The 20,035-nt window shown below is 40.8% G+C and overlaps 1 protein-coding gene across 1 annotated transcript in view; it reads left to right on the top strand.

Moving 5' to 3' along the window:
- ern1 (endoplasmic reticulum to nucleus signaling 1) overlaps positions 1-20,035 on the top strand; it is a 97,389-nt gene that overhangs the window by 39,225 nt on the left and 38,129 nt on the right. Inside the window, exons 2-6 of the mRNA XM_048554912.2 lie at positions 5,249-5,366; positions 13,135-13,168; positions 16,016-16,088; positions 16,718-16,790; positions 18,031-18,153. Of these exons, the coding sequence (XP_048410869.1) occupies positions 5,249-5,366; positions 13,135-13,168; positions 16,016-16,088; positions 16,718-16,790; positions 18,031-18,153 (421 nt within the window). The remainder of the gene's footprint in view (positions 1-5,248; positions 5,367-13,134; positions 13,169-16,015; positions 16,089-16,717; positions 16,791-18,030; positions 18,154-20,035) is intronic.

Genomic DNA, 20,035 nt, shown 5'->3' on the forward strand with positions numbered 1-20,035 from the left:
TCCTTGCTTAGAGACAGGAACCCGAAGCTGCTCAATGTTAAGTGCAAAACTGCTCCTGGAAATCTGAATCCACATATTGCTAACTCTAATTTCCTCAGTATGATGCCTTCGGAAAGTTAAGGAGTTGTTCCATTTTTAATTGTCCCATTTTTGAAATCACTTGCTTTGTTGCATTTTAATATTACGTTCTTGATAAGTATTCATTTAGCAGCGTAAAAGTTTAAGATTCCTGGATTCTAACAATCCACCTGTTCCTGGGGTAGAATTCCAGAATTAGCAGGAATACAATTGCTATTGGTGATTCTGCTGCCACTAATGTCATTTAGAAGTGGTAAAATATTGAACTTGTAATATTTGTCAAAAAGCACTGGAGCCACCATTTTTGGTATGAGCGAGCAGAGCTAAAGCTCACTTGTGTTTCTATTTGCAGCCTGATTCTGTTTATTGGGGAGCACAGTGTAGTGCAACAACCGACGGAATGGATTTTGGCTTGTTTCTGTTCTTCTAGTCAGATTGTGAGTGCAAACAAATCATTTAAACTGACTTTATTTTTTTCAAATCTGTTTTGAATTTGCATAAATATTGTTTATATTTTACATGCAGCAAAGCGCTGCTTTCTGTCATTTGATGGAACTCCGGCATATCAAAAAAATTGGTGTATAGTGGGGTATTTGTTAGAAGATCAAACAGAAAAAGCTCAGTCATCATGGTCAGCAGTTTGGATTCTAACTAAAAAGTTGCTGTTATTGCTGTTGTGATTTTTTTTTTGTCAGAACTCAGTTCTTTTACCGCATTCCATTTTTCTTCTTTGAGGGAAATGGGATATAGTTCATAGGAGAGCAACCAAGATTTGTCTTTCCTTGCTTTCCTTGTTTAACGTCTTCTCTATGCACTGTTTTAGGACATCCATGGAATGTGTAGAAACTTTTTTAAAAAAAACCTTTTTAGTGCCTGTTCTAGAGTAACAATATGTTGCTTGAGAAATTAAAATTGTAACAGTGTAATGTTTTCATTAATTGACTGTATGCCAATACCAGACTATAAATCATGTTTTAACCGTCCAACGAAGTGCCATTAGGTGGTTTTGTTTTATGTTAAATGTGCTATAGAAATGAAAGCTATTGTGTAGTGTCTCATCTAAATGACAGTATATTGTGTAGTACTAAAATGTCAGCTGAAATGGAATTTGAACCTGAAACTTGCTGATTTTAGAATCCAGGATACTACCCGCTTTGCCTTGGCAGACGTGTTTGTGATCTCAGTTGAGAGGTTTCTTCTGTAGGAATGATTTAACGTGCTGTAACCAAATTTGCATGAATGTTAACAGATTCGCTTAGTATAATCCCTGATTCTGAGATTATTGCTATTAGGTGTGTTTCAACTGCAAATGTGGTGTTTTTCCATCAGCACAGTATTTTAATGTTACTAATTTGTAATGGAATAATGCTTCTATCTCCCTGAGTACTTAGTTTACTCATTTACTTTGATTTTTCGTTACTCTTTGTCAATTGTATAGTCTAACCCATTGGAGTTGTGAACAGTCTTGAATTTCTGTATCTCAAGCATGTTATGCCTCTGTAAAGTGCATGAGTTAATTTGCCCAAAGTGACATCTTGATCAGTTTTAGTTATTTAAGTGGCCTGTCAATTGCCATTCAGATTTTGTTTACTGCCTTTAGTACAAGGATCCAATTTAACTATTGTTGACACAATTTAACAATGCAAACAAAGCAAGAAATTAATTGTTAAGCAAGCTGTCAGTAATTGTCGTCTGTGTAGAAAACTAGATCTTAAAAATCTTTCACATTTACATGATGTAGAATGGTATTGTTCTCTTATTAAATGTTATAGTTTTGATTTTTAAGTTTTTCCATGCCATCTGTTTTACCTACCTGTACTTCTTTAATTTTTTTTCCACTTGATGAAAATAGTTATGTCAAGTGGACAGAACTGTCTGGTACGTGGTGTTGGTAGCAGTGTTGTCAACTGAGCCTGTCAGGTGATATATTCGGGCTGCACAGGATTGTAGAAATTTCTGTACAGTCATGGAAGACCAGTAGCATGTCACTTCCTAGATGTGATCGGCTAGTGCCAGTTGTTGTTAATGTGTTGTGGTGCAGCTTGTTATCTGTAGCTAAGTGGAATGAGTAAGGGGAGAAGGTGGCAAATGGCCTTGCACAATGAGTGATGAGTTTGAATGCACCAAAAGTGACTTCCGACAGAGGCTGTGAAGACTTGCCCTTTGAAGTGAGTGAAAAAGGAAGCAGCTGCTTAGTTTGAGCTCTTACTGCTGGTTTCACCAAAGCACCTGGATTCATCAATGTTTTTAAAACTTGAGAACTTTAAGTATTCAACTGTTGGGATAAAGTATCCAACTGGATATTTTGTATTTGAAAATACTTACGTTTCAATGAAACGTCAGTTAATCTCAGAAATACTGAAGCAGTGATGTGTGAATATGCATGCCATTTCCTTCTTTTCTTTGTAAACTGACTATAAATATTGACCAGGACAAAGTAGCCTGCTATGAGTGTTTCCAGCATTGTGTCTTATTTCAAATTTTTGGCATAGGTAGTACTTTCTGCTGGAAAAACTCAGCAGGTCTAACAGCATCTGTGAAGGGAAAAAACAGAGTTAATGTTTCAAGTCCAGAGACCCTTCCTTGGAAGGGTTCTGAGGAACGGTCACCGGACCTGAAAACATTAACTGTTTTTTCCCTTCACAGATGCTACTAGACCTGTTGAGCTTTTCTAGCACCTTTGTTTTTGCTCCTGATTTACAGCATCTGCACTTCTTTCTGTTTTTATTTTCTTTTGCTGTTGTATTTGCAGTTCTTAAGTTTTCAAGATGTGTCAAAAATGGCTCTGAAAGAAGGGCAATAACAAGAAGGTGGGATAATCTTTTGTTTACTTGTACAAAATCTTGCTGCATAATGAGTTGTGGAGAAAAGCTGCAACTATATTTGGTAATATCTGTTTCAAATGAAGAAATCTTTGTAGTATTAGTGGGAAAATGGTGGTAGAACCAGATGTGGTGTTGAAGCAGCTTCCTTAAATGTAACACCTTTTGTGTAAGACAAATTAATTGAACTGCAACAGTTTTTGGCATGGGTCCTTTATTATTTAGTAACAAATCTTGGCAAAAGCTGTTGGTATCTGCATTTAGAACTGCAGAGGGTGTGAAAACTGACTGGGGAAAATGCATTCGGTACCAAGGGACAGGCGTCTGCTGTTGATGATCTGATACTGATGTAGGAGCAGAATAGCAATAGTAGAACAGTGCCTTCTGGAACCTTTTGGGTTTATCTCGCAGTGCAATAGACCATAAAGAACATTGTAAGGTTGTTTGCTTGGATTGAAATTCAGTTACCTTGACTCTATTGGGTAAAGTGAGAGTAAGGAAGCAGCTTATGCATGAGATGTAATTCTCCATGAAGTAGGCTTTTATCTAAGAGAGATAATGGGAACTGCAGATGCTGGAGATTCCAAGATAATAAAGTGTGAGGCTGGATGAACACAGCAGGCCAAGCAGCATCTCAGGAGCACAAAAGCTGACGTTTCGGGCCTAGACCCTTCATCAGAGAGGGGGATGGGGGGAGGGAACTGGAATAAATAGGGAGAGAGGGGGAGGCGGACCGAAGATGGAGAGTAAAGAAGATAGGTGGAGAAGGTGTGGGTGGGGAGGTAGGGAGGGGATAGGTCAGTCCAGGGAAGACGGACAGGTCAAGGAGGTGGGATGAGGTTAGTAGGTAGCTGGGGGTGCGGCTTGGGGTGGGAGGAAGGGATGGGTGAGAGGAAGAACCGGTTAGGGAGGCAGAGACAGGTTGGACTGGTTTTGGGATGCAGTGGGTGGGGGGGAAGAGCTGGGCTGGTTGTGTGGTGCAGTGGGGGGAGGGGATGAACTGGGCTGGTTTAGGGATGCAGTGGGGGAGGGGGAGATTTTGAAACTGGTGAAGTCCACATTGATACCATATGGCTGCAGGGTTCCCAGGCGGAATATGAGTTGCTGTTCCTGCAACCTTCGGGTGGCATCATTGTGGCAGTGCAGGAGGCCCATGATGGACATGTCATCAAGAGAATGGGAGGGGGAGTGGAAATGGTTTGCGGCTGGGAGGTGCAGTTGTTTGTTGCGAACTGAGCGGAGGTGTTCTGCAAAGCGGTCCCCATTTCCACTCCCCCTCCCATTCTCTTGATGACATGTCCATCATGGGCCTCCTGCACTGCCACAATGATGCCACCCGAAGGTTGCAGGAACAGCAACTCATATTCCGCCTGGGAACCCTGCAGCCATATGGTATCAATGTGGACTTCACCAGTTTCAAAATCTCCCCCTCCCCCACTGCATCCCTAAACCAGCCCAGTTCATCCCCTCCCCCCACTGCACCACACAACCAGCCCAGCTCTTCCCCCCCACCCACTGCATCCCAAAACCAGTCCAACCTGTCTCTGCCTCCCTAACCGGTTCTTCCTCTCACCCATCCCTTCCTCCCACCCCAAGCCGCACCCCCAGCTACCTACTAACCTCATCCCACCTCCTTGACCTGTCCGTCTTCCCTGGACTGACCTATCCCCTCCCTACCTCCCCACCCACACCTTCTCCACCTATCTTCTTTACTCTCCATCTTCGGTCCGCCTCCCCCTCTCTCCCTATTTATTCCAGTTCCCTCCCCCCATCCCCCTCTCTGATGAAGGGTCTAGGCCCGAAACGTCAGCTTTTGTGCTCCTGAGATGCTGCTTGGCCTGCTGTGTTCATCCAGCCTCACACTTTATTATCTTTTATCTAAGACTGGTTTTCATTTGAACAAATTCTTGTATTGATTTCAAAGAATCACGATTCTGTATTTAATTTCATTATCATAGCTGTTACTCCCAAGGGAAAATCTGTTGAGCTACATTACAGTTTTAAGTGACACGGCTGCTGTATTTGGGAAATCCAATATATGAATGGAAATTAAACTAAGCATAAACAGTCTTAACAGTATGTGACTGGCTTAGATTCATGATTCCTCCCCTCCCATATCACCTCTAATGTCTCAAAATTGTGTTGATAGCACATAATGTATGAGCAGAAGTAAACCATTTGGCCCTTTGAGTTTCTGTATCATTCAGAGACCATTGATGTTCTGATAACCCTCAATTCCCCTTTCCTAGCTTTTACCCCATAACCCTTGGTTCCTTTATTGATTAAGTATTGTTTATCTGGATTGTACTGTATTTTTTGGGTATATTTATATATTGTTTGTTTTATAGTGCTGTGGAGGTTCAAGCACAGTCCTGCCTGAGACACTGCTTTTTATATCAACATTGGATGGAAACTTGCACGCTGTCAGCAAACAGACAGGCTCCATTAAATGGACCTTGAAAGAAGGTAGGTAGCATCATTCGTGTCTTGGAAGTGGGGGAAAATGTAACTTGACCTCTGGTTATGGTCTAATTTTAATATTGCACGTTTGATTAGAAAGAATGTTTCTGATAAGAAGGCAATTTCAAATCCAAGCAATAATCCACTTTTTGACTTGTGGCCTCATCCGTTGTGTGGATTTAAGAGTAAATTCCTAAGCAGTTTTAAACTAGTACTTGGGGTTTTTGAATTTTATATTCTAAACTTCAGATATTACACCTTCTATATCAATGGCACAATTTAGATTTTTTAATCAGACTCTCTCCCTGCCACAATCACACCACTCTCTGGTTGGAATACTGGGCAAAGAGCAACTTAGTTTCATATCTCTGCAAGTTCTACTTCCCGTATGGCAGTATAAAGGTTACTGGAGTAAGCTTTGCCTCTTATTTTTTTAAGGGAAGCCTTCAATTCATCCTCAAAACACATTAAATGTGCCAGCTACTAAATAATGGTTAAATATAGTTAGCTGTCCAATTAGGGGAGGATTGTTGATCTTTTGTCTACATGATTCATGTCATTGTTATGGTTCTGTTAATTGTGTCACAGCACTAGGATGTTTCTGCAGGAGATCCTCAGGGTTGTGTCTCAGAGATTCCCATCTTTCGCTGCTTCATTAATGGCCTTCCTTCCATAAAGTTAGAGTGGGAATATTTGCTGACTGTGTAATGTTCAGCACCACCTGTGACTCATCAGTTACTGAAGCAGTCAGTGTCAAAGTGCGGGGTGACCTAGGCTATGTCCAGGGTTGGCTGATGTGACAAGTAAAATTTGGCCAAGCAACTGTCACTAACTGACCATCTCCAACAAGAGAGAATTTAAACATCACTCCTTGAATTCATTAGAATCCCTTCTGTTCTAACAACAATTGAGAATTTTGATACCAGCCAGGGGAAAAACAAATTGGTTGCTTGGCACCACATCTGTAAACATTCACTCCTTTTATCATTGATGCACAGTTAGAATATTGTGTACCATCTAGAGATGCATTGCAAAAATTCACCAAGGCTCTTCAAAACCCATGATCACCATCTAGAAAGACAAGGGCACCAGATATATGGGAAACCAGCACCAGCAAGTTCCTTGCCATGGCACTCACCACCGTGGTTTGGAAGTAAACATCTTTCACTGTATCTGTGTCAAAATGTTGGAACTCACTCCCTCACAGCATCGTGGGTATAGCTGCATCAAATGCAACAGTTCAAGAAGAAAGTTCACCATTACCTTTTCAAGAGCAGTTAAGCATGAATAATAAATGATAGCCTAGCTGGCAGCGACTAAAAAAAATCGTTTAGTCCAGTGAGTCTATGCCAGTTCTCCATTTGAGCAATTCAGTCTGCCCCATTTCCCTGCATCTCCACTCTGTTCCTGCAAATGCCCATCTGTTTGAAGTCATCTATCATCTCTACTTCTATATCCCTTGTGGGCAATGTGTCCAGGTTAATGTCACTCGCCATGCCAAACATTAAAACTGTCTGCTGGTGCTTGTTAATTGGGACACATTTTTTTTGTATCTTGGGGAAAACAACTCTAACTTTTCCAACTGAACTTTGTAACTAAAATTCTCAATCCATTCTAAAAGGATTGAACTTGAGCAAAAAAGTCACCATTTTGTACAGAATGAAAAGAAGGTGATGGGTGAGAATCAGAATCTACCTACCTGGACTGAGAATTGTAATAGATAGGGTAACCAATAACGGCCTCACTAGTTATCACCCGTTTTTATATAAAATGATCTTTTTCGAGTCTGTTTTTTGCAATTTAGTGCAAGACAAAAAGCAACTTCTAGTCACTTTTTAACAATGTTTAAGCTCTGTACAACTAAGCATTTATTTATAACTGCCCATTCTTAGAATCATGCTGTTATTGAATATCATCTGCACACTCAATAAGCATCACATGCTTCCTAAAATGCAACTTGTACTGGATGTAACCCTTTAGTTGCAGCCTAACCGAACTTTAGAAAGATTTAGCGTAACGTACTTTAGTATGTGCTTGACACGTCTGTGTATGAAAAACAAAATTTCATGTACACTTTGTTAATCATTCGCATAAGTCGTTAAAATCTGCGCCTGCGTTCCCATGTCCCACTGGCTTGCGTGTTCTTTGCAACAAAGCTAATTAGGGCAGCTAGGGGCAGGCAGTGAATGTAGCCTTATTCTGTATCCTGAAAACTATTGTTCTTGCACACAAAAGTTGCCTCATTTTACTAATGATTTGATGTTTGCATGTATTTGTGAATCTATCCCATGCCATAAAAGTTAAACATATATAGAAAATGACCATGTTTAAAACTGTCATGTACTTGTGCATTTCAAAAGTTGTGTGGTTTAATGCAGGTAAATGTAATTTTGTATTGGTGGGTGGTCAACAAGGATCTTTCAAGTAATCAGTGCTGTGGTTGGTTCTGGAGTCTGTGCTGGGTAAGTGAACTCAGAAGAGGGAAGCAGGAGACTGAATTTGGTTATGCATAGCCTATAACATAGCAATTCATAGTCTTAATCAGCTGCTGTCATTCTGTTTTTGTTGATCACATTTTTGGGGATGTTGTGTTGTCATTTTTGTACTCTTGCAAAGGATAGAGGAAGTGTTCTCTGCTTGGAATAAAAGTATGCATTTTCTGTCTCCTTTTACATAGAACTGCTTAGAAACAACACATGATTGGAGATTTCATCATGCTTGAATTTAACTGGAATTACTGAATGAAAACCTAAAGTGAAGCGAGCGTTTGCTGGAACCCAGTTTACTCTAACCCTGTAACCAAGAGACTTGTCAATAATAATAATATCTCTTCACTAATTAGCCTCAAATATTGAAGTTCTGCCAATGTACAATTTGTTTGTTGAGCAAGTTTTATTTTAGGCAGAAAGTGTGCTCTTTGTAAAACTGGATATTCTGAATTGACACCCTTTGTTCTTAAAGATCTGTTAGTATATAAACAACGCACTAAGATCAAGAAATGTTTAAGGAGAGTGGTTGAGTTTGGGGTCTCCTAATCAGTTTCAGTAATTCTGATCAAATTGAACTTTTTAAATTAAACTAATCTACCAGTTGGTGTAATGAAAGAAAAAGTGTCACTAGTTACGGTGTGTTGTCTCACTTTATAAATCTCAGATTGAAATAGTATATGAACCTCCGTTTCAAGAACTGTGCACAAACCAGTGTTTCCAGTGTAGTATTTTCTTGCCACGTTTTGCAGAAAGTTGCATGTAAAGACCCAGTCTCAATGCGGCTTTTTAAAAAGAAAGTCTTTGAGCTTTTCTTGAGGGTGGTGCCTGCTTCGAATTGTTTGAACAGATAGCAAAAGGAACATTTCGTGAGAGTTAAAGCAGCTGCAGGCACAGAGTGTGTTGGCAGGATATCTGTGTTTAAAAAAGACATCTATGGCTTTGAAATCATGGCATATAGCAAAAATCTTACATAAGTTAGATTGAGCCTCTCCTCATCTGGAGTATTATATATATCGATATAGATGTAAGATCTTTGTGTGTGTGTGGAGGAAGGTTTCTTGAGTATGGGTGAGAGACCTTGGTTATGCAGAATCCAGAAGCAGAAATTGTTCTTAAACAGGGAGGGCTATGGGGAGATTTAATAAAGAGAGTAAAATTAATGGAAAGGTTTTGCTGAATTTGAAAAAAACTATTTCCTATTTAGATGGAGGAACTGAAATAGGCTATTCAGCCCATTGAGTCTGCTCCATCATTCAGTAAGATCTTGGCAGATCAAATAAACTTGAACTCCACTTTCCTGCTTTTTCTTCATAAGCCTTTTTCCCTTACTGCTTAAAAGTCTATCTCAACCTTGAATATACAGGGGAGGCGATGGCCTAGTGGTATTATCGCTGGACTGTGAATCTAGAGACCCAGATAATGCCTGGGGATCTGGGTTTGAATCCAGCCACGGCAGATGGTGGAATTTGAATTCAATAAATATCTGGAATTAGGAGTCTAATGATGGCCATGAATCCATTGTCAATTGTTGGGGGAAAAACCCATCTGGTTCACGAATGCCATTTAGGGGAAGAAACTGCCATCCTTACCAGGTCTGGCCTACATGTGACTCCAGACTCTCAGCAATGTGGTTGACTCTTAACTGCCCTCTGGGCACTTAGGGATAGGCAATGAATGCAGCCAAGCTAGCAACACCCTCATCCCATGAATGAATAAGGGAAAAAGAGATGACCCAGCCTGATTTCTGAACGTGTGGAGTTCGGTTGTTAGAAATAGGTGTTTGTAATAGATTTACATTTGCATGGAGGATAAGTGAGTTGTGGATTATTTCTGATAATGCAGATTAAATTGTAAAAACAGCACACGGGGCATATTAGTGCTGCACATTTCAAATTAAGAATGCTTTGGAAACTTTCACAATTATTTAAACTACATCCATTTCCCATTCCAACTTGAAAACACTAGGTCTTTCTGCTGACTGGAAAGGCATCAAGAACAGTTGTGCACGTGTATCCTTATCCATCAAAATGTACAGATTTGGAACTGTGCCCCACTTCTTTAGGAAGCTGGCTTGAGTTATAAAAGTAATACACAATAGGCTTTATAGTCTTGGTTTTGCAATTTGTAAGTGGCCTCAACATATTATACTCCATACTATTAATATCACAGTAGATTTATTTGTTTGTTTATTAATTATTTGCTATTTGTTGAAAAAGCTAATGAAGTTGGAAGAGCTTTCTGCTGGCTTTTCCGAAACAGCCTGTCTAATTCAGTTAGCAGATAATGGGAATCTTAATCTTGGCATTGTTGTTTTGTCTTGCCTTTAGATAATGTTTTATTTTTCTTCCAATATTTTGTACTTTTTGTTTATAAACCAAAACCTGCCCTTAAATGTAATACCATAGGCAAATCTTGAAATTGGAAGTTGGGGAAGAATCTTATTTCTCATTGCATATCTTCATGCCTGAGTTATATGATGGCTGCATCATCAGAAGCATGTTGTACGTAAGGATTATAGAACATAGAACATTACAGCACAGCCCTTTGGCCCTCGATGTTGTGCCGACCTGTCATACCGATCTCAAGCCCATCTAACCTACACCATTCCATGTACGTCCATATGCTCATCCAATGACGACTTAAATGTACCTAAAGTTGGCGAATCTACAACCGTTGCAGGCAAAGTGTTCCATTGCCTTACTACTCTCTGAGTAAAGAAACTACCTCTGACATCTGTCTTATATCTTTCACCCCTCAATTTAAAGCTATGCCCCCTCGTGCTTGCCATCACCATCCTAGGAAAAAGGCTCTCCCTATCCACCCTATCTAACCCTCTGATTATTTTATATGTTTCAATTAAGTCACATCTCAACCTTCTCTCTAATGAAAACAGCCTCAAGTCCCTCAGCCTTTCCTCATAAGACCTTCCCTCCATACCAGGCAACATCCTAGTAAATCTCCTCTGCACCCTTTCCAAAGCTTCCACATCCTTCTTATAATGCGGTGACCAGAACTGTACGCAATACTCCAAGATTAGTTGATAAGTGAAAAATAAATCAGAAATGGGAACTTGCAATTGATTAAGGACTGCACAGAGTGAAACATGGGTAATGTTAATCTATGTCAAGCAAACTTAATGTAGGCAACTGGCATTTTGAACCTAATAAAGAAAAGCTACATGTGTTCATGTGCACACTTGCTGGAAAATTAATTGTCTATCTCTCTTTGCCTTGAGAATCAGTGGCGAATTGCCTGCTTGCTGTAGTCTTTGCTGATGTTAGTTCCCTGTAGCACTATTTGTTGTCACCTCGTGGCTTTCTGAGCCAGTCTAGAATACTGCCCTGGGTTTGGAATTCCATCTCGACCAGACCAGTATAAAATCATTTGTGTTGGCTTCTCATTAAGACAGTAGTAACCTGGCTGGGTTTTTGCAGTGTAGTGTCATGGTCATCATTGCTACTACTAGCTTTTTCTCCTTGTATGTTTAATCAACTAAATGTAAATTCCCCAACTACCATGTTTTTGAACTTGTCTCTGCATCATTGCTCCAGACTATTTAATTATTTGCCCAATGTTGTAATCGCTACTACTGTACATGCCTTTTATGTAAACATAAGCCTCCCTCTTGGCTTTTATATTTTACAGCTCTTGTGATTAAAACCTACAATTCCATTATCTTTTACTATCGTTATTAACCTGAGGTGATGCCTTTAATACCCTTGGAACCTTCAATCCAAATCCTTCTACTTTCCCATGGCAATGCACCTACTTCAATTCATAATACAATTATAGTTATATTATAGCTCTGATGAAGGGCCTAGGCCCAAAACATCAGCTTTTGTGCTCCTGAGATGCTGCTCGGCCTGCTGTGTTCATCCAGCTCCACACTTTGTTACCTTGGATTCTCCAGCATCTGCAGTTCCCATTATCTCTGATACTATAGTTATCTTCTGTTCATCAAAATGCCACACTGGCTGTCCTTTTGAATTAGATCTGTTTCTTAGCCCTCTGTGCCATCTTATAAATATTCCATTTTGGATGACTTTGGACTAACCATGTCTGTACAAAGTGAACAGAGATCAACCTGTCACAGAACCACTGACCACAACGAACGACTGTTTGAAACCTGTCCTTGATTTTGCCCCTTGTCTGTGCCCACTTCCTTCTACCTTTTTTTGTATGTCTCCTCCTCCCCCCCCACATACACACACTTGCCACACTCGCGCCCACACCCACCCAAACACCTGGACAACTGTGCAAACTGCTTTGATTATCTCTGAATAACTGAAATGGACCAGTTATTAAAGCATAATAATTGTTTTATTTGCCATTTTAAGCTATACTGCAATTCCACTTTAAGAAACGCAGTCTTTCCAGTCTGTCTTTTTCTACTGTCTCCAAATTTCTTGACTTTACACTGCCTCCAGTGGGTATCGGTTCTACTAAACATACCTGCTGGAGCTTACATTGTTTCTGCCAAGTCAATACGTCTGTTATGTGGGCAGCTGTGGTGACCACCTCTGCTCCAGTTGTCTCCTACCAAATAATCCAGATGTTGGATATGAGGACATTACCAGATCATATTAAGAATGGGTCATTATTTAGTATGTGATCAGAGGTAATGAGAACTGTAGATGCTCAAGGATCCGAGATAACAAAGTGTGGAGCTGGATGAACACAGCAAGCCAAACAGCATCTGTGCTCCTAAAATGCTGCTTGGCCTGCTGTGTTCATCCAGCTCCTCACTTTGTTACCCTTGATTTAGTATGTCTTCGGTTAAGTAACAAATGGGTTCTAGGAGAATAGTGAAAACAGATGATTAAGGTTAGCTTAAATACAGAAACTGTAAACCTAGCCTGTGTCTCATATCTTGCTTGAGAAGGCTATGAATCTTCCATATTGCATGGCTAGGAGACTTGAACTGTCAATTTCTGCCCTAAAGTTCAGGATGCTACTAGCTCAGTCCATTGGAAGTCCACAACTCTTCCTTCAGGTATTTCAGCTGCTGTTTTGTCTGTACAGTATTAGATAATCATGTTTTTCCATTAGTACATTTTATCACACATTTTCTTCTATCATATGTAAAATGGCTGCCTGTTTATTGGCATAGATTTGTATACTCCACGACTTTGGATTTGGATAATTAATCAGTGGCTTCATAACTCATTACTATTTTAAAAATCAGGATCAGAATGATAGGTTAGGGTTTCTAGATAGACTCAGACTTTGCATTGTCTCATTTTATTTGTGTAATTTTACTATTCTAAATCTTTTGTCTTTTACAGATCCTGTGCTTCAAGTGCCCATGCATCTGACGGAGTAAGTTCCTAACATCTGTTTATATCTAATGAAAATAGATAGCATATGTGTTAAGGATCTATTGTTGCTTTATTGTTTTTTAGACTACTTCTCATTTCCAAATATGTGCAAAATTATTTATTCATTGTCAGTGTATACGTGCCTGGAATACTTCAGAGGGCGGTTCAGAGCCAGACATATTGTTGGAACTAAATGTAGGCTGTCAGGTTTTCCCCACTAACCAACATTAGTGAAATAGTTAAGATAACAAAGTGTGGAGCTGGATGAACACAGCAGGCCAAGCAGCATCTCAGGAGCACAAAAGCTCACGTTTCGGGCCTAGACCCTTCATCAGAGAGGGGGATGGGGAGAGGGTTCTGGAATAAATAGGGAGAGAGGGGGAGGCGGACCGAAGATGGAGAGAAAAGAAGATAGGTGGAGAGGAGAGTATAAGTGGGGAGGTAGAGAGGGGATAGGTCAGTCCAGGGAAGACGGACAAGTCAAGGAGGTGGGATGAAGTTAGTAGGTAGGGACTTGAACAGTTCATCCACTTCACCAACACCTTCCACCCCAACCTCAAGTTCACCCGGGCCATCCCCAACACATCCCTCACCTCCCTGGACCTCTCAGTCTCCATCTCTCCAGTAATTGATGTCCATTTCAAGCCCACCAACTCCCATAGCTACCTAGAATACACCACCTCCCACCCACCCTCCTGCAAAAATTCCATCCCTATTCCCAATTCCTCCGCCTCTGCCGCATCTGCTCCCAGGATGAGGCATTCCACTCCCGCACATCCCAGATGTCCAAGTTCTTCAAGGACCACAACTTTCCCCCCGCAGTGGTCAAGAACGCCCTTGACCGCATCTCCCGCAACACATCCCTCACAACCTGCCCCTGCCACAACCGCCCTAAGAGGATTCCCCTCGTTCTCACACACCACCCCACCAACCTCCGGATACAACGCAGCATCCTCTGACACTTCCGCCATCTACAATCCGACCCCACCACCCAAGACATTTTTCCATCCCCACCCTTGTCTGCCTTCTGGAGAGACCACTCTCTCCGTGACTCCCTTGTTCGCTCCACACTGCCCTCCAACCCCACCACACCCAGCACCTTCCCCTACAACCGCGGGAAGTGCTACACCTGCCCCAACACCACCTCCCTCATCCCCATCCCAAGCCCCAAGATGACTTTCCACATTAAGCAGAGGTTCACCTGCACATCTGCCAATGTGGTATACTGTATCCATTGCACCCGGTGTGGCTTCCTCTACATTGGGGAAACCAAGCGGAGGCTTGGGGACTGCTTTGCAGAACACCTCCGCTCGGTTCGCAATAAACAACTGCACCTCCCAGTCGCGAACCATTTTAACTCCCCCTCCCATTCTTTAGTTGACATGTCCATCATGGGCCTCCTGCAGTGCCACAATGATGCCACCCGAAGGTTGCAGGAACAGCAACTCCTATTCTGCTTGGGAACCCTGCAACCCAATGGTATCAATGTGGACTTCACCAGTTTCAAAATCACCCCTTCCCCCACCGCATCCCAAAACCAGCCCAGCCTGTCTCTGCCTCCCTAACCTGTTCTTCCTCTCACCCATCCCTTCCTCCCACCTCAAGCCGCACCTCCATTTCCTACCTACTAACCTCATCCCACCTCCTTGACCTGTCCGTCTTCCCTGGACTGACCTATCCCCTCCCTACCTCCCCACCTATAATTCTCCTCTCCTCCTATCTTCTTTACTCTCCATCTTCGGTCCGCCTCCCCCTCTCTCCCTATTTATTCCAGAACCCACTCCCCATCCCCCTCTCTGACAAAGGGTCTAGGCCCGAAACATCAGCTTTTGTGCTCCTGAGATGCTGCTTGGCCTGCTGTGTTCATCCAGTTCCACACTTTGTTATCTTGGATTCTCCAGCATCTGCAGTTCCCATTATCTTAGTGAAATAGTTGGCTTCTGGCAACAGTTCAATAGCATTTTGGTCACTTTTGCTCAAAACTAGCTTTTAAAAACTCAGTTTATAATCCTGCCTGCTTTGCTTCATATTATGATATAATCCTTTTTTGACTTCCATTTTACAAATCCTCCAAAAACCAGCTCCTTTCACTTCTGTTGACTGTTTTAGTCTTTCATGAGTTTTGTGTTCTCTGTTGTATGAATACTTGAGCTATATTACTCCATTTCGTACAGTGTTTGCTAGCCAGTGTATTTATTTGTAACTATGCAGTGCATCCCAGTGTCACTGCTCTTGGATTGTTGTTGAGCTTGATCCTTCTACAAATAATGCTGAATTTACATTTTTCTTTTTAGTCAGCCAGCCATGTGCACTTGAGAACTTTACAAACAGATTTCTTAGGCTGGTTCTGAATCTCAAACATGTTGTAGAGTTTGTTTTCACAGTCGTGTGCATTTCTTTTTACTTCAAAAGGCACCTCACTTAGTCAAAGCCAGAGAACTTGTGCAAAAATCTTTTTTAAAAAAAAACACTTTCGGTCTTGATGTCTGTACAAGCATCTGCCACGTGATTTTTAACATAATTCCACGTTTCAGTTTGTAGAATGAACTGTGCAGAATTGTGCATAATCGTAGTGTGTATGGTTACTCCATCATAGCGTTATTTAATGTGTGGTAGTTCTAAATTCTAAATCTGAGCAAGGAGTAGCAACTTTTAACTGCAGAGAGACCCTCCTTTCAGAAGGGCACCTTCAGTTGTGTATGATCCAATTGGTTTAGGGCTCACAACACCTGGATTTTGCTACCTGTCAATCTCCTGTGCTGTGCAAGTAAATGGCCCAGCTGGTAGTTCATTACCATCTATAATTAGAAATGCTGTTACTAATTTGTTGTTTATTTCTTCTTTGCAGACCAGCATTTCTTCCTGATCCTAATGATGGCAGTCTGTATACACTGGGAGGCAAAAATAATGAAGGCCTTACTGTAAGCTAATACCCTTGTAGTCCCACCTGTTTGCTTGTGTCTGTTCAAAGGCCTATTTTTCTTAACTTTGACTGAAAAAGTCTTCTGAATTCAATAAGCTATCTACTAATTCATGTTTTAGATTGAATTGTACATAAACAAAATAAGTGGCAAATAGTTATTTTTTTAATTTCAAACTTTCAGTATCAGTATCAAGCGTTTTTTGGGCAGGCAATGTTGTGTGGTGGTCTGATTGTGCTGAATGTGCTCTTTTCATGCTGTAAACTCTGTAATTCTCTAAGCTATCCCCCGACCATGTTCCTTTCATCAGTAATAGAAGAACAGTGCTGCTTTCATGTGGAAGTTTAACTTACCAAAATCAATTATCCTTTGGCCTTCCTGAAACTGTAGCTACATCTTTGCAAAATATAGTGGTGGTAGCTGTGGGTTTTATATTTTTAAATCAATTTTATTAATTCCACTTTGTTTTGAATAAACCTGATTCTGCAGACCTGATTTCAGAATGAATAGGCTCTGCTGCTAGGGTTTAGTACGTAGTTTTTAATATGTGGTATATCTTCTTTTGTTGCCTGATATGAAACTTGTTTTTAGTTTCATGCCAAAACCATTAGTTCTTTTTTTTAAAACAGAAACTTCCTTTCACAATTCCTGAATTGGTGCAAGCATCCCCTTGTCGAAGTTCTGATGGTATACTGTACATGGGTGAGTGAACTCAGTTTCACAATACGTTGCTCACGATTGTTTTCGGAATTCCACCATTATTCTCACCTAAGATAGTTGTCTTTTCAACTGTACTCCTATATTGCACAGGAAAGGAAAGATTTCACTGTGTAGTGATCAATCACTTTTTTTTATGCCAGAGGAGAAAATGTTTGCTGGAAATCAACAAGTTTGCAAATTGTGGGTTTATGTTTGCAGATGAGTAAAATTCCAATGGGTAGGTGGCAGTCATTCCCCTTAGTTGAAGGATCAGTCAGACTTTTAAGGTGGAAGGCAGGAAGTTTAGAGAGAATTTGGCATGCAGTGTGGGAGAGGGTCATTGAGACAGGAACCCTGTCAACCTTTTAAAAAGTCCGTGGATGAGCACATGAAATATAACATTTGGAGCTATGGGCCTAGTGTGGGAATGTGGGATTATTTTATATTTAGCATTGTTTTGGTGGGCCAGACTATGGGCCAAAAGGCCTTTTTTGTGCCAATCTGATGATTAAAATGTAAGGTTTCAATAAAGTGTTAGGCTATGAGATTTTGCAATTAAATATGCTGCACCTCTGTCTACCTGCCATGATGGGATTAGGGGTGGGGAGGAGTGAACTGCTTGTTTTATGAATAGTCTGGTTTCAAAATCGCATGCTTTTCATGCAATCCGCCCAGCTCCTAACTAGAATTTAATTTGAATGGTCACTGCCAGTCAGTTGTTACAAGGTTAATCAGAGATGCGTCTTTTCAGCCCTTAACGAGACTGTGTTTATAGAAAGTCCTTGGCTTGGCAAATGTTCAGATATTACTGATCTTTAAATAGTTGAATATCTGATTAATAAGGGTACAATTCATTCTTTTTGGACTTACTACAGGGGATTGCAGGTCTTAAACTCAAGTCAAGATCACATTCTGTATAGTATTTTTTATGGTTGCCATCAGCAACTTAAATTAGTTCTTGCAGATAGGGGGTCACAGGTCGCTTTAATTTGCAATTTGAGTTAAAATTGATAAGTAACTATTTTATAGGTGCTCCTTGGAGGGTTATTATTTATAGAAACGTTTTATTTCAGCTGACTGGTTTATAAACTTCCACTTTATACTCAGAAGTACAAGGAAGGAAGGGTGAATCAAGCTGTGATGTATCTGAAATCCCCTGGTGTGATTCGATGAGTGGATTGGTAGCTTCTAAGTGAAATGATAATAGTTTATTGTAAGATGGTTTTATTTTGTGTTTCCTTAGGAAAGAAGCAGGATATCTGGTATGTTGTGGACCCAATGACAGGTGTAAAGCAGCAGACGTTAACAGCTTCTTTTGCAGAAAGCATGTGTCCATCAACACCCCTCCTATACCTTGGACGTACAGGTATAGTGTGTATGCCCCACACTTAAAAAACAGAGCGTATTAAAATGCTGTTAGAATAACTTTACTGTGTCTGTGAATAAATTTGTATTACTCTTTGGTTTAACATGCATTGAAAGATAAAATGTGGATTGCAGAGCTGAATATACATGTATGCAAAGCTCCAAAATCAAATTCTTTTTTATAAAATCTAGCACATCCTGATCACTTTGACCAACCAGGTTCTTTAGATTCACAGATAACAAAGTGTGAAACTGGATGAACGCAGCAGGCCAAGCAGCATCTCAGGGGCCCAAACACTGATGTTTCGGGCCTAGATCCTTCATCAGAGGATGAAGGGTCTAGGCCCGAAACGTCAGCGTTTGTGCTCCTGAGATGCTGCTTGCTCTGCTGTGTTCATCCAGCTCCACACTTTGTTATCTTTGGGTTCTCCAGCATCTGCAGTTCCCATTATCTCTTTAGATTCACATAAGCTTTCCTGCTCCTCTGATGCTGTTTGGCCTTCTGTGTTCATCTAGCTCTACTCCTTGTTAACTTGGATTCTCCAGCATCTGCAGTTCGTATTATCTCATTAGACTCACTTTTATTTTTGGATGTTTTTCACCTGCCTTGTTTAACTAGTTGGGGCAATCGAAGGCAATGGCTTATGCTACAGAAATGATTGTCTGCTCTTCAGATTCGTCTCTTTCATTTAGTCCAGTTGGGTCTATGGGAGCATATTGTTAGTGAGATGATGGTCACTGTTTTGGTACTATCCTGTTGAGTTTATGTTTATAAAATCATATTTGTTTTTGTATTGTGACTTTTCTTCAACTCTCATACAATTGTAACAGAAAGATTAGTCAGCTGGGATTAACCTAATGGATAACATTGAGGACCAGTGACACTGATCATCCATAGCAGGGGCCATAGTGTGGGAGAGCACCCAATATGAAAAGGGATATGAATGGACTGATCCAGGAAGAGTTCTGTCTCTTTCAGGTGCCTCTTTGATTTAAGTGTCAATTCGAGATAGAACATTTTGGATCATGTTTTTGGTGGCAAAATGTGTCTCCTTGTTAAAGCTAGAATGTATCATGTAAACTAATGGATGCAGGGATGCCTGTAGAGGTGGATAGAGATTTTTTTTAAACATAAACATAAGTTTGTAGGGAAAAAAGGGAAAGAGAGAAAAAAGAGGAATATCTTTTGATTCCTTATTTCTTCCACATATTCAGTCCTGTAGCTAGTTACTACCAATATAGTTTCATTGATTTTAATTCATTCTCCCCCTTTTAGGGGAGATTGACCATATGAGTAGTGCAACTGACCCTAGTGAACTATGGTCAAGAGTTTAGAAATAGTGTCAATCCATTTAACATATTAATCTTTAAATTGATAAAGATGCTTCATAAATGAAGTCTAATGTGTGTGTTGGAGTGGCAACAGATAAGGACTGCACCACTTTGCAGTAGCTTCAGTGTAGTTATTTCATTTTGCTTATTTATGTTATGTCAAGCCTCCGTGGCAGGTGAAACACTCACCTGGACCTTCTGGCCCAGAGGTGGGGGGGGAGACTATCAGGATGACACAAGATCCTCTTTGGGTGAAGTGAGTCTTCTCTGATGAAGGGTCTAGGCCCGAAACGTCAGCTTTTGTGCTCCTGAGATGCAGCTTGGCCTGCCATGTTCATCCAGCTCCACACTTTTTTTTTGTCATCTTGGATTCTCCAGCATCTGCAGTTACCATTATCACTTGTTTTAATTTGTTTTGGTCTAACAGTGCTTCTTTTTATGGACTCTGGCTCCCCACAGTGGCTCAACAGAATTCTACAGCTGCAGAGGCTCCTCAAACAGGCCAAGCCTGTCGATTCTAGATTTAGCTGATCTGAGAACAGGGTAGAGGG

This window comes from Stegostoma tigrinum, chromosome 22, assembly GCF_030684315.1.
Source record: "Stegostoma tigrinum isolate sSteTig4 chromosome 22, sSteTig4.hap1, whole genome shotgun sequence".
Classification (NCBI taxonomy): Eukaryota; Metazoa; Chordata; class Chondrichthyes; order Orectolobiformes; family Stegostomatidae; genus Stegostoma; species Stegostoma tigrinum.